Raw genomic sequence first — 15,776 nt, 5'->3', positions numbered from 1 at the left:
TTTTCAAGCCCTGCTTAAACCCTTGGTTGCCATAAGAGCCTTGAATTTAAAAAGAACATGGATAAAAATAAACATAAAATATGAATTTGCACATGATTTCTGTTATAAAACCTGCATTTTTCCGAGGTGCAGGAACTCACCACTTTGTATGGTTCAGCAAAGAGAGGAGAGTTGGGTGGGAAGGCTTCGTCACCCTGCTGAATTTCTTGATTTCGCCTTTCCCTTTCTTTCATACGCAGCACATTCCGGTCTTCACGGTTCATGTTGCTACAAGCAAAAAGATCAGTCCTGATCACAGAGGGGAACAGGAGGGATGTGAGGGCCCAGGGGAGGGATGAGAGTGCCCAAAGAAGGGATCCAAGTGCTCCCAAGCAGTCCCTGGCCCTGTTTGGCCACAGAATGAGCTCTGTTAAGAACCCTCTGAGGGCCACAACTCCTCAAAACTCCCAATTTCAGCCCCTTCCAAAGGGCTGTAACCCCCAACCCACAGCTGGCTTCTAACAGGGAAACTTTATGCAGCAATTAAAAAAAAAAAAAAAAATTGAAAAAAATCCACCAAGTCCTCAGGCAAGTAACTATTTCAAACCACTTCACCCGCTCGAGTCATCTCGGTTCCAGCCCACGCCGAACATCTCCAATTCTTTTCTAAAATACCTTCTCTCCCCCAGATGTTCTGCCATCCCCCCACCCATTCAGTGCTTAACTCCTCCTGTAGATTAGGGTTATTTTTGGTGCTGACATACCTTTTTTTGGCACCCATTCTCCAACATATTCTAACCTTAAGCTTTGATGTGGTTTTCAGGTCTCTCTCCCTCCCTGACTCCCAAAAGGCATTTCTACTCAAAGCAGTAATTTCAGGGAAGTTCTGGCAAAATTGCACCTTTTGCCTTGGACCATATCCTCCTACTGCAAAAATGCAGATTCAAAACCTGCCAATCCCCCTTCTCAACAAATTTTCCTTTGCAGTTTGGTCTTGCTACTTGTGTTATAAGAAATATGTCAAATTCTTGCAAAACACACACACACAAGAGTTGGAAAAGATTCCCTCTGAGCTTGACACAGCATTGGGACTGAAATTGCAACAAGGGAATAAAGGGACATAAAGGAGTAAACAAAATGAGATGATAAATAAGGTGCCACTAACTCCTTTAACATCAAATCCCAGAACGGTTTGGGTTGGGAGGGACCTTAAAGCCCACCCAGTGCCACCCCCTGCTATAGGCAGGGACACCTCCCACTGTCCCAGGCTGCTCCAAGCCCTGTCCAGCCTGGCCTTGGACACTTCCAGGGATGGGGAAGCCACAACTTGTGCTAAACTCTGTATCAAGAGATTTAGAAATGTTCTTTACTGATCTGCACAAAGTAAAGTAAGTGCTTCCAGGAAAGAAACTGATGTTCTTCCACATAATTTACACCTAAAATGAAAATGTTGGGCTGCTTAGAAAATCATTATTTCATGTCTTTAGACAGCTGTCTGAATATTAAAAATAATAAATGATTTGCTAGAGCATGACTCTGAAAGCTGTGCAAACCCAGCCATTGCATTCTTAACAAGGAAACTTCAACCCATCACTCAGTTTTTAAAACATGAGTCTTTTCACCTCAATAACATTTTAGCCTCTTACATTTCTTCCCCATTTGGCTTCATTTTGTCTATTGCTCTGAAAGCAGTGAAAGCTCAGAGGCTGCCCAAAGCAGACTAAACCCAGGGTGTAAGCTGAGATCTTTGATGCTTTCTAAGGCACCAGGTTTGTTTTATTTCCCTGCACTGCAAACAAGGCACAAGCACTGGCACAACCCAGCTCCGTGCTGATACCAAACACATGAATACAACAACTTACATTTTATGTGAAAAATCACTTTTTTCTTCAGTTCTCCTGTAACCTGCTGAACTCATGTAACCAGAGGTGGCTGTCAAGGCTGAGAGAGGGACCTGGGCACTGGAATGTGGCCAGCAAACTCCAGGGATCATTCTGGCATTGATGACAAACTTGTTTTATAATTTTGAGGCTTAAAAAGCTCATTCTTGAGAGTGCAGCCCAATTTGTTACATATGTAGGATTTCAACACAGATAAATATCAGATTTAATTATAGACACGGATCAGTTAAAGCCAACTGGAACAGTCTGAGTCCATGGCATTTACTATTAAAGGCAAATGTTGAAGCAGGGAATAGGAATGCTCTGGTTTTGGATGGTTCATTCCCACCAATACACTAAGATCAAGGATTATATACAGCTATACATCCAGAATATTATAATCTTAGCAAAGAGTTTTACATCTCTGTTTTCCAAACAGAGGCTTAAATATTTACAAAGACCTTCACTATTTTTTACAGAGACAAGCATCATCTTTTAAAATTGCATCAACATTTCCTGTAACTCTAGGACTGAAGGAAAACCAGCATTTGTACCAACACTGCCACACAAAAGGAAGATTACAGCAAAGATTCACTTGAGATCTGAGCTGGTGCAAACCCAGAGCTGATCTGGCTGTATCTGCCCAGGTGAATGTAAAATTAATCATCAGAAAGACACCAGTTAATGACACTTTTAACCACTTCTCCCCAGCCTTTTGTAACACAGTACATGATAAACACCCTCATGGGGAGTCACCTTGATTTATGGGGATTTGGTTTGGGTTTTTTTAACTCTTTTACATTTTTTTATTAAAGCAAATAGTTTGACTGTGATACAAGTTAGACTTGTTTGTATCTAATCATCCAATCTCCACACAGAGCTATTTTAAGTGCCTTGAACCTGTATGAGGCCATTAAAATCACACCAGCATTAAATGTGTAAATAGAGGAAGTTCGTGGGGCTTCCTTAGCTCTGTACTTCAGACAACTTGCCATTCAAACCCACATCTTCCACAGCCACGAGCCTGGCAGAAGGGAAACGTTCCCATGCTCAGGAAAAGCAAGAAGAGGTACTTTGAAAGGCAGATATCCAAGACCTGTCTGCTGATCAGCACCGCTGGTAAGTAACTCCAGCAGGTAGGAAACTACAGAAGTTCAGTTTTCGGACCACTTGAAGTTGTAATAAACCTTTAATATCCACTAAAATGTAGTGGTCCCATCACCCCTACCCCATCCTCTGGGAACAAGGGCAGCACCTCTGCTCCCTCCCTGCACAGACTTGGAAGTGGAAGATGAAGGAGTTCTTGCCTACAAGATGATCCTGCTAAAATTCCCCTTTTCTCAGGAGGCCTGAGCTAAAGCGTGAAGGAATAGCAGAGCCAGGCTGAGGGAACCAGAACAATGTCCCTGCAGCAAGGGCCAAAGTCATCTTAGTTTCCACATCTGGGAAAAGAGAAGTTCCAAAATTGAAAAAAGAAATTAGAAAACAGGCCTAAAGCACAGTATTTCCATTTTTAGGAAGTTGAACTCTCCATGGTTTGAGTCACTCCTCCTGCAGTGTGTCCCACTGTACTCTGCACAGTCCCTGTGTCTGAGACTTCCCTGCAAACCAACCCTTCACATCTCACGCCTCTGCTCCAGCTCAATAGGAAGAGTTGAAAGCAAGCAGGAAATCCAGCAGGGAATTCACAGAAACTCCTGAGCCAACCTCCCCGTGTGTATTCCTGCAGCACCAGTCACTGCTGCTCCAGGCGCCCCGAGCGTCATCACATCACCGAGACCAGACACACAGTTTTCATTTCTCCTTCCGAGCTCTTCCTAAATCCCAGTTGGTATTTCTGCTCATCCCTAATCCAACAAGGGCATGGCTCTGGTTTGAGAGACCTTCACCTTGGATGTGTAACTTGTGGTATCAAATGGCAGTGTTGGTGCTGCCTTCTCCTCCTGCCTCCCACCTCCCACTCCCTCAGCTCCGGGCAAGGGGCACATCCCAGCTCTGGGACTTTTGGAGCACAACTCCAGACTAAAAATAAACCCCAACCAACACACCCACACTGCCTGAGATTTCCTGGCAAAGCTGTTAGAAGAGGACCTTGGCCAAACCCTTCTTACCCCCCTGAACCACATCAGGCACCCAAGTCCTCACTCCAGCTCAGCACCAGCAGCATCTCTTCATCTTCCCCAGACACTGTGAGGCAAAACCATCAAAGGCGAAGGTTGGCCCAAGGAACCCTCCACACACAGTCCATCCAAAGGGATCCGACCCCACCACACCTCACCCAGCCATTAGTGCATCTTCAAAGCCTGCTTACAACACCTCCACTTCCTTCAAGACACCCTCATTTAACTCGAGGGCTTCTTCAGTCTCAATTGGTTTCATGAGCAAGAGGAATCAAACAGTTAATTGGTTAATTGGCTGTGATGAAACCCCAATTCTGTTTGACAACATTTGGCCACGAAGGATAAACACGCTCAGAGGGAACGTGCAGGATCCCAGCTCTGTGCGGGGCACACCCAGCTGCGGGGGCACGCTCAGCTCCCATCATTTCACCCTTTTTTCTTAGAAGAAAGGGGAAAAAGAGCTGAAAAGTCTGCTTGTAATAAGGAATTATGTTTTCAGGAGGCAGTTAATAATACTTGAAGCTGCCTTAATGCTGCATCCAAAGACGCCTGTTAATTATTTAAAATATTCCTTTTACCATGAACAAGGGGCATCTCAGGAGCTGGCACAGGACACTTCTCCCAGCTTGCGCATCAGGGCATCACCACAAATCCTGCCCTAAAATCATGTGCACGAGCCTAAAATGCTACTCTGTCAGCTAGCACAAATGCACTCCCAGAGGAGCTGTTTAAAAAGGGAGACATTGAAAAATAACTGCCCTGCAACAACAAAATTAGCACAAAAACACCGACACACAAAGAGGAACATGCCCTGGTGTCACCAAGAGTTACTTGTAGAAGTGTACATATAGCCTTAACGTCCACTTTCTGTGTGATGGTGAAGAAAAAAAATGCAGAAAAAAATATAACATTTCCTATTAAAACAATAGAGCTTTGCCCAAAAAAGCACAAACAGGATGATTCTCCAGGACAGGTTTAAAGGATGACCACGATGCAAATGGTGCATGACCATGATGACCATGGTGCAAATACAGAAGCAGCGGAGTCATCTTCAGAGTTTTATAACTGAAATAGGGAACACAACTAAAACCAAGAGTTTACATAGAATTCAAATAGTTTTTGTATTTGTCCAGACAGAAAAAAGCCAATTTCTCAAAAGCGTGGAGTTTTCTGTTTCTGTCCCTCACCTTCTGACAACACAAAGGCTCTGTGCCAAGAGAGGGGGATTTGGTTTGGTGCACATGGGATCTGCTCCACCAAAGGAAAGGTTGTGATACCACCAGGATTCCAAAATCCTACCCCAGTAACTTGGTATCACAGGGTGAGGCTGCACAGGAAGCCTTGAGCCATCATCTCACTCAGCTATTGCGATGAGAATGAACTTTTCCACAGCTCCTTCTCCCTCCTTCCAAGGTTTCACTTGAGCTCTTGGGAATACAATTCAAATGCGATTCTATTGGTAATAGGACACAAATATAAATCAGTGATTCACCACTAACTGAAGCACAAATGTTTCCCATTCCTACAACACAAACGTTTCTATCCCACCCTTCACATCAGGAATGCTGCTGCACATTCAACAGGGAGAACATAAAGTGCCCCAAGAGCTGTCTGGGAACTACTCCTTTGTCCGTACTGAGGGTGGGAGAGCTTTAAATAAAAATAATAAAAAACTGAGTTGACCTAGGTCTGGTTAATGTTTGACAAGAACTCCCAGGGAGGGCAGAGCCAGCAGTTTGCTGCAGGCACTTCTCCTTCCCACTCAGCTCTGGAGCACCCAGAAATCCCCACCAAGCACGATGTGCCTGGACTTGTGCTGCTCCCCAGACAAAGCAGCACAAATCCTTCACCACCGTTAGCTGAGAGAAATTCCACAGCACTTTCTGTGGGAGCACGGCCTTAATTCCAGCGTCTCAGTCAAGTGATGGAGCAAGTAATGACATCCTGCTCTTCGGTTTTAGCTGCCTGAGTCCCCTTCATCCCTCACATATCAGGTTACCTGAGGATCAGTCAGCATCTTCCACCTGAGAAGCCAACACACGGCGACGGTGGATAAAAGAATTACAGTGATCATTTGTAACTCAACACTAACCACTGGAAAAGGACTTGGGGATCCTTTAGAAAGAGGCTCTGCAAGTGTAACATTTCATTTTACAAGTCCAGATGAGAACTGGGTGCATCATTCATCATGCATGAGATTCAGCACACAGAAGCAAGGCAGAAATGGAGTTTGGGTCGGAAGGGACCTTAAAAATCATCCAGTTCCACTCCTCCTGCCAAGGTAAGGTAAAAGAACTAAGGTGAACGTGAACCCCCAGCAAGTGGATTTTAGAAGCCGAGTTAAGGAGGACATTTGTAACTTCAGCACTTGCAGTGCAGCTCATTTAAAACCATTTTAAAGTCCATTTTTAAATTACACTACTAAAACAGCTTAAAATGGTTTATATCCAAGAATTTACAAGACTGGTTTGATATAATTCACTCAAGGGACCTTAAAAATGCACAACCACATATCTTCAATGTCTCATTTTTGTGCAGAAGTACCACACAGGAGGGAAAACGCCTGGTCCCCCCTCTCTGATGAACACAGAAATTAATTCCCAACTCTCTTCCTTTGCAGAGAGCAGAGCTGCTCAAAGGACATCAGTCCCTCCTTTCTGTCCTGTCTCTTCAGCAATGGGAGAGGAGCAGGAAAGCCTAGGAAGCGACAGCACAGCTCCCTGCTCCCTCCTCCTCTCTCCATGGACAGGGAGCAGAGGGAGGGTCACTCCTCCACCCACTGTCCCTCTGTCCCCAGGCTCCATCCTGGGAGACACCACAGATCCCACAGTGACCCCACAGAGCCATCCCTGACTCAGAGGAGAAGAACCTCAGGGATTGACACCATGAGACCACAAAGCCACTAAAATGGTCATTTTCTGCACCTACCCCAACGCCAGGTCAGGATTCCAGGTCGGGTAAGACACAGGAGCCTCAGTGAACTCGTGTCACAAGAGCCAGCCCGAGCCAGGAGAGGGAAGTGAAGCTGCTGTTGCTCAGCAAAGCTGAATTTCAGCTTTGCCTTCCCAAGCCTTTGCATTTCTATTTGCTTCATCCTGCAATACCAAAACTACTCTGAGGAACAGGGGACTTTCTTGACCAGGCAGTGATATTCCTTGCCCTGACACCCCACAGCGGAGGAGATCCCCAAACCAGCAGCCCAGCAGTGCAGACTGACCTCGAGCTCAGCCATCCACCAGGAACACTCTTTTCTTTCCCACTTAAATCTCCTCTCAGCCAACTTCAGTCCAGTTCCATCTCCCACTCCACCAAGGACAATCCTCCCCATCCCCTCCACTCTCCGTCGCTGGGAAAGTTTTTAATTCCCCCAAGTGCAAAGATGGACCATCACAAATTCAGCATTTTTCCATGCACTCCTTTCATGTCCACACAGGCTAACCAAAGCGTATTCCAGTACAGTTTCCCAACAAATTTCTGCCCTTTAATTGGGCAGAAACTTAATAACCCAATTCCTGTGCCTACATGTTCATCTGCTTAAACTTTGAAGCCAAGACAATTGGCATTTAGATTTTATTAAGCAATAGTTATTCAGACATCTAACATTAATCTGGCTACTATCATTCTGACTTCCTCACATTAATTTACTTTCATAAAAGACATCATTACATTTGAGTGCTATGAACTCTGTGGCATTAGGATTAAGAAAGGATTCACTTGACAGAAATTCTCTGATAAATCTGCTCTGTGTAAGATTTGAAACAGCAGACAAGGTTTTAATGAGGTGCCACCTAAACCAGGAGTGAAAAGGCAAAAGGGAAAATCACATTTGAGGTTCACATCCTTCTCCCATCTCAACTACAGAAAAAGAAAAGAGAAAAATTTTATCAGATACTTTACCCTGGTTTAACTGTCACTTCCTCCAGCCTCAGTGTAAGATCATCTGTCTGCACTGTCTCACAAGACATTCATCTTGGACTTCCCATCATGACCAAGGTTCACCCATTGTGCTGCATCACTCACTGAGCTGAACATCAGGGTTTGAGATAAAAATTCTGTAACGTGGTTGTGAGGGAAAGGGTGCTGGGGAGCAGCTCAGCAGAGCAACCAAAATGAAAAACTTCACCATTCAATGACTTAACTCTCCTCAGAACCATGGGAAACCACTCGGGGTGAGCCACAGAACAACTGAGAGGCCTAAAGGGAAATATCAGTGTCCAGGCTGCTCCCAGAACAACTGGAGGGGGAGCACCAAAGCCACCGGAGTGATGCATGTCAGCATCCGTGTGTTCTCTAAATGATCACCAATGTATTACATCAATATCTGTTCAAAAGTGGTGGCTTGACCTCTCACAGGGCCAGTGCTCCCTGCTGGCAGCTGCAGCAGTCCCAGGATTGCTTTACAGCTTGAAGATTTCACAAAATCCACAATTCTGAGTATCAGAAAAGTGAAAATACGAATTTTCCCTCCCAGATTTCAGCCCTAACTTGTATGCAAAGAGTTTGCCAAACTCAGCATCGTTTCCTACCTGTCTAAAATCTGCTGTCAGAATGTGACAGCTCTGAGACCTGGGATGTTTCCTGGTACCTTCAAACTTTCTTTTTAAACTTAAACACACTGAAGAGGAGAGCAGAGACTAGTTAAAAACTCTGGAAAAACCTAGGGAACAGGAGCATTTAAGATTTGCAGGCAAAGCAAAAAAACTTGGAAGCGAGAGGAAGGGCCCAGAACCATCTACAGAGGGAAGCTGAAATGCAGCAGGAAAGCCACAGCTTTGATGTGCTGTGCTTCCAAACAAACACTGCTTAAAAAGTTGGAAAGTTTTCACCTTTCATCCTACCTACTAAATGCCACCTGTACTTTATAATCCCCCTGAGCAGACTGAGAGAAACATTAATATTTCTGCCCCCACTGAGTAACAGCACATTTAGTGTAGTATCTTTTACCTCAAGAAAACAGTTGATAAATGTTAATTTAGCTGTACAAACTCTTTTAATATAAATGACCTCATATTTTCCCATAATGATGCTGTTTGGGGTTTTTTCCCCCAAAGTTCTTACAACTTTTTGCACTTTTCTGGATGTGGCCTTAAACCAAAAGCCATGAAACTACAAAACACAGAATACTAACACCACATTTCACTTCCAGCCAGTGAGACTTGGTGAGTTTTGCCACCAGAAAAAGAAGTTCAGCTCTTTGTGGCACGAAGTTAAAGACAAACACAAGAACCATTGCAAAAGCCGTCTCAAAATTTAGTTGAGTTTCAAAACCCTTCATGCAAGAGGCCACTTCACACCAAGCTGGGTCAGAGCTGGAGCCTGGAAATGTCTCTGGAAGAGCCAAAACTGCTTCCAAGTGCCACAGAAATTCCATGGTGAGAACTGCTAAAGCTCCCAGGCTGTGCTGGGCAAACCAGCTGCAGCTGAGCAGGCACCAGGCACTGATGGACACCCCTCGTTAGGGGTTCAATTAATGGAATTCTACTAAGCACAAGCTCAAATTAAGTTTTTTTAAAGTATGACTCACTATTTATAGTGCAAGTCACACATAATAATTTTTCAAAAATTGAATAATGCATTGAAATAAATTGTATAGCAAGGAATCAGCCCACTAGAGCAGCTAATGAGATCCAAATTTCATACTCTAAAATAGCAACGAAGATTAAACCACACCCACTTCTGACCATCTTGAGCTTCAAGTTTGTCAGCAAGTCCTGACTGGATGGATTTGAACATTCCTCTGAATAAATAAGAAAAAACAAACAAAAACATTTTTGAATGCCAATTCAGCACGGACCTTGCTTCACGTAGCCAGGGAATAATGCAACTTTTTCCACTAAAAAAAAAAAGAGAAGGCTGAAGAAAAAAAACTGAAGAAAAAACCTGAAGAAAGTTGTCTTTTAGGAGGTTATTAGTGATTAACAAATTTAAGCTGAAGACTACTTGTTAAAACTCTCTCCTATTAGAACATATTTCTGGTAATTATTGGCTAAGAATGTGTCACAGTGCAAAGTCCTTACCTGTGTTTTTTGCTCATTAAATGTAATTAGTGGAGCTCTTTCAGCACCAGCAATTGCTCCAGGAAAATCTTTTCACCCTTTATCTTTTAAAGGCTGGTCTACACCAAACACCAGTTTCCACCATGGCAAATCAATGCTATAATATGATGCTAATTTATCCTATTGGCATCAGAAGGCTAATATAAAATCCTAATTAATTAATTAAAAAATAAATTAATTAACTAGAGATCCCGAACTTCACCAGGCAATTTAAACCAATATTCCAAGTGGCCACAGTGCTTTTCACCCACAGCCAGGGGGGGTTCCAGTAGCTCCACACCAGTCAGAGGTGAACTGGACATTTAATGGGAAATGTCAAACACACACAGCACCTCACCCCAAAATATAAAAACCTCCTCAAAACACACAATCAGGAAGCTCTGTTCCATAGAGGATCACTCAGAACATAAAAACCCCAGGAAACAGGGAAAATATCACTACCTCAATCCATTTAATCTCCTCTTGGACAATCTTTGTGCTTCAAGGCCTCTTGCAGTTACAAAAACACAATAATGTTAGGAGATCTTTGTAAAATCAAGTATTTTTCATTCGGCAATTTTCATTAGGTTGATTTAATGTATGCCAAAGCACAGGACAACTTGCTAAAGTTACAACATGTTCTTTTAAGTTCTTCAACCTGTTTCCCATATTCAATTTTCTGAAATCTCCATCTTAATGGCTCATGTTTTCAAATCTGGATTTTGACCAAACAATTTTTAAATTATCTTTAAATAAGGAAATGCTTATGCTAATTGTAACGCAACACTGGAAAGTTACGTTGGCAAAGCTCTAAAATTATTTTTTTTTTTCCACAGAAACTCTGGTTATTCCTCTGCCCACGAAATGCATGACATCACACAGACTAAATTCCCATTTTGATGCAGCTTTTCTTGGTTTGCTGTTCCCCTTCTCTGTGGGAAAAACAGAATTATAGAATTGTTTAGGTTGGAAAAGCCCTCCAAGTTCCTTGAGTCCAACCATTCCCACTGCCCCAAGTGCCACCTCCACACTTCAAAGCCCTCCAGGGATGGGGACTCCAGCACTGCCCTGGGCAGCCTGTGGAAGGCTGGACAGCCCTTTCCATGAAGGAATTTTCCCAATATCCAGCCTGAACCTGCCCTGGCACAGCTTGAGGCTGTTTTCCCTTGTCCTGTCGCTGCTCCTGCGCCTTTGGGATTTCCTGAACACTTCCTCCTCCGTGAGTTCCTCTGCAGGCAAACCATACAAAGGGAATTGTGGACTCTTATCTCTTCATCCTCCTCGCTTTAATGATTTGTGCACATCAAAGCCTGATTAAAACCATTTAAGCACTTCCATCACTGAAATCTCTTTAACGTCTTTTGGAAATTAAATTAAATGCAGAAACAAAAAAACCTCCATGTGAATACACAAATCTGGACAATTATGGTTTGAGCTTTTATAGTAATGTCAGCATGAATGGGGAAATACATGCGAGCACACAGTATTTTGAAGCGTAATTTATATAAAAACATAGCAGACAACGGATATAAATATCAAATACTCATTTAAAATCAGACACCTTCAACAGGATCACACCAAGGAAAGTGAACATTAGGAATTTCAAAGGAAAATGAAGTGGAAAGTTGAATGATTGTTCAATGGTGTGAAATTTCCACAGGAACCAACTGTTGAGGGAAATATCTACTCTGGAACAATTTACCTCGGTGAAATCTTAGAATCCCAGCTAAGGACAAGTGGAAGGAGTTTCCTCTGTCTCAAGAGTTTAACTTGTTACTGGTCACAAACATTGTTTTCCCAATGTCTGGTTCTGCAAATTAAACATCCTTTATTTTCTTCTTAAACTGGAAAATGTCTGTCAATAAAGTGAAGTATGACCCAACTACAGTGAGGCACCACGGCCTCGCCCCCAATTCCAGGAGATGACAAAGTGACACCAAAACCTGGCTGCCCTCTCATTTCAACACCACACACAGCAAAGGTTACAGAGTTGGAAAAGTTCAACGTTTTGGGATGTGCTTTGGTTTGAGACCTTCTCTGACACTTCCAAACCCTCAGCCACCCCAGGAGCTGTAGGAGGGGCGGAACCATTCCAGGGCTCATTTCTGCCCCTCCGTGAGGAACCCACTGAGCTGAAACACTCAGGAAAGTTTCCAGCCCAAAGGACAAACAGCTTAAAGCTGCTCCTGGAAACTGCAAACAATGTGAGAAACATCAATCCTTCAGAAACAACCACATTGAAGAGAACCACACCATTATCCTGCCTTTTGTCTCCTACCCCTTCATGTTCCCAGTGTAGCACTGGGAATGAACAGTGAGAAACTGCTGTGGGGCTGCAGAGGAGCACACCTATCCATAGGGAGAGATTTGGAATGATAAAACAGCCTCTCCTGGAAAACACGATCACTACAGGATTACACATTAGTAAAAGTACACTCTATTTGTTTAATTATAAAACATGAAAGCAGCACATTCAAGAAATTTATCAATAAATGTTGTGACATGAATAAAAACGAAGATGAACTGTTAAAAAAAAAAATCAGTAAAAGGGGGCTCTGAGCTGCCTCATGACGTGTTGTTTTCCATGAAAAGATGAGCAGGAAGATTTCTCTTAATGAGCTGTTAACAGAAGAAAATTAGTTCAAGACTTCAGGGCAAGAACTTCCCTTATTCCATGTTTGTACAGTATGGAGTGCAAAGAGATATTTTTTCCTGCTGGTACCTGGTGCTACTGGCAGTTAATAACCCAGGTTTTACATTCATCAGCAAGAATTAATGAACCAAGTAAGAACAAGAGACAGGACAACCTGAGGAACTCCAAGCACTGGGGAGAAGTGGCAGTGTTAGGGAAAAGAGGCGTTTGAAAGATGGAGCTGAAGAAAGAAACTTGGAAAGTAGTAAAGGTCTGAGAGCCTGGGGAGATGGCAGACACCGAATGAGACATGAGTGCACGAGGCAAACAACCTCCCAGCTCCAGGAAACACAGAATTTTGGCCGCACGTCTGAGACTGGCCCAGCCCCAGGGAGCTGTGCCACGCCGAGCTCTGAGCACGGCACACGGTCACCTCAGAGCACCAGCACTGCTCCAGACTGGGAAGTGTTAATTCAGCTGGAATATGGGCATCTAGTGCAAGCAGCTAAAAAGAGAATAAACCTGGATCCCTGCAGGAGAGAGCCACAGGCAGAGAACAGCACAAGTTCAGCACTTGGGGCTGACTGCGCTCACGAGAGCGGCTCGGTGACAAGGAAGGAGCAGGGGCTGTGCACTTGGATTTCCTAAGCACTGACAGCAGCCCTGTCATTTCACAAGCTGCAGAGGGTCTCGTCAGTCATTAGTGATTGCACAGAAGGAACCATCCTGCAAGAGAAGAATAACTGCCACACGAGTTCTTTCATCCTGAGTTTTGCAATTCTATGAACTTGATTGCTTATTTTCTTAGTTTAACACAGTTAGCAAGATATTTCACTAATATCTAACCCTGCTCTAGCTAAATGGAATCTGTTAAAGTTTCTTGACTCGTTTCCAGATGCTCCCTCTCCATCCTACAGCCTCTCCATCTCCCCACAGCTTGGAGTGATCTGTTCTCCCAGTTTAGAGAAGGTGACACCAACTTCACTTTGGTTTTGGTACAAACTCTGAGGCAGACACTGAAGGCAAAGGAAGGCGAAGCCTTGGTGGGAAGGGACCTTAAAGCCCATCCAGTGCCACCCCTGCCAAGGGCAGGGACACCTTCCACTGTCCCAGGCTGCTCCAAGCCCCAGTGTCCAGCCTGGCCTTGGGCACTGCCAGGGATCCAGGGGCAGCCCCAGCTGCTCTGGGCACCCTGTGCCAGGGCCTGCCCACCCTCACAGGGAACGATTTCTTCCGTGTATCTACTCTGAACTGAAGTTTAAGTACCTAATCTCAAGTTTAGTTATTTCTGAGCCTCTGCTGAAGACAACTGTGACACCATAGCATGAGAGAAAGGAAATAGGCCTGTAGAACAAACCACAGGTGAGTAACAAACCGAAATTATGTGGCCAAGAACAATTATTGCCACAGAAAAGAAACCTCAGTCACCAAAAACTCCAGTCTATTCCTACATCCTCACCCAGGGGGATTCCAAACACGACACTGCAACTCCTGCTCCTCCCAGCTCCACACACACATTGCTGGGGCCTCTTGGAAGCTGCTCGAGCTCTCTCCACGTGCCCGATCTGCCCATGGCAGAGGTGCTGCTTTCCTGGCTCAGCTCCCAAGACTCAACTCTCAGTATTTCCGCCCTCAACACTGTAAATTTCTGGTGATCTGGAGCAAAGAGTAAGAGCAGTAATGATTACAAAACTCCCAAACCAAGGGGATGAGCAGGAAGGGAAGGGAGGGAGGCAGCAGCAATAGTCATGAGCAGCTTTGGCACTTCTCCTAAGCGCTGAAAATGCAGTGGGGGACAAAATGACAGCAGTTCCACCATCACCTGGTCACAGAGGCCCTGCTGCCAGGCATCAGAAGATGCCAGGAGCTGCTGTCTCAGTCAGTAAGGCACAGGTCACATCCTTAGTCACATCCGACATGGGAGCACCCACGCTGGAAAACACTGGGGCAGAACACGCCCGCCAGCAGCCACAGAAGCAACTGGTGTGCAAGTGCCACCCTGCCATGGGCCAATGGAATTTCGGGCCAGGTTTCTGCTGCAGCTCTTTACCTACAAAGCCCCCAGGAAGCAAACTCTATGGTTTGTACAGACAGAAATGTGGCATCTTCTCATTAAAGAGCTGGGTCGCAACCACGCAAAAGCATTTGCACATTCCAGCTTCCTAAAAAGATGTCCTAGAAATCCAACTCATATTTCACTGGGGTTTCATCGTGTTTTATCAAGTTCAGCTTACTAGAACTGGGAAGAATGCTAAACATATAAATACAAATTATTTTTCTGGGTTGCTGTGTGGCTTCTCAAACAAAAACTGACCCCAGGGGCTCAGTCTCACTCTCTCCGTGTTTGACACAAGTCATAAAGCAAGAACTGCAAAGACATTTCGAGGAAGTATCAGGGACCTGAGACAGCTTTTGAGATCAAAGTTGAAATCTACTGTTTTCTTTCATTGCTGTTAAACTGTACTGGAGTCCTGGGGGCACTTTTGGGTGCCACAATATACAAAAGAGAAAAAGCTGACAGCATCCAAAGAAGGAACATGGGGATGGGGAAGGGTGTGGAAGGACCATGAAAGAGCTGCTGAGGGCACTGGGTTTGTTCTGGTAGAGAAGTGTGAGGTCAGAACACATCGGGGCCTCCCACTCTGATCTTCACTCCCTGGGACAGGGACAGGACCCAGGGAGCAGCTGGAGCTGGGCCAGGGGTGGGTTAGGCTGGAGATCAGGAAAGGTTCTTCCCAAAAGGGTGCTGGGCACTGCCCAGGCTCCCCAGGGAATGGGCACGGCCCCAAGGCTGCCAGAGCTCCAGGAGCGTTTGGACAGTGCTGCCAGGGATGCCCAGGCTGGGGTTGTTGGGGGGTCTGGGAAGGGACAAGGGTGGGACTGGGTGATCCCTGGGGGTCCCTTCCAGCTCAGGATATTCCAGGATTGTCTCACTCCCCAACAGGGGAGAGTCTGCTCTCACACAGAGCTGCAAACACACTGTGCAGGAAGCAGCAAATGACAAAAATTGACATTGATACATTAATAAAGCCAAAAGATAAATTTTCCCTTTTGTTCCTGACCAACAAGACCTGTCCCAGTCTCAGCACAGCCACTGAGCAACTCCAGTGTGATACCGGGACTGTCTCAC

At 44.8% G+C, this 15,776-nt stretch overlaps 1 protein-coding gene across 1 annotated transcript in view; it reads right to left on the bottom strand.

Moving 5' to 3' along the window:
* Positions 1-15,776, bottom strand: part of AFF4 (AF4/FMR2 family member 4) — a 47,517-nt gene that overhangs the window by 30,278 nt on the left and 1,463 nt on the right. The window contains exon 2 of the mRNA XM_032124546.1: positions 141-267. Within this exon, the coding sequence (XP_031980437.1) occupies positions 141-263 (123 nt within the window). The 5' untranslated portion in view covers positions 264-267. The remainder of the gene's footprint in view (positions 1-140; positions 268-15,776) is intronic.

This window comes from Corvus moneduloides, chromosome 15 (assembly GCF_009650955.1).
Source record: "Corvus moneduloides isolate bCorMon1 chromosome 15, bCorMon1.pri, whole genome shotgun sequence".
Taxonomy (NCBI): Eukaryota; Metazoa; Chordata; class Aves; order Passeriformes; family Corvidae; genus Corvus; species Corvus moneduloides.
Note: the sequence above shows the minus strand (reverse complement) of the source record. Positions and strands in the feature narration are given on the sequence as shown.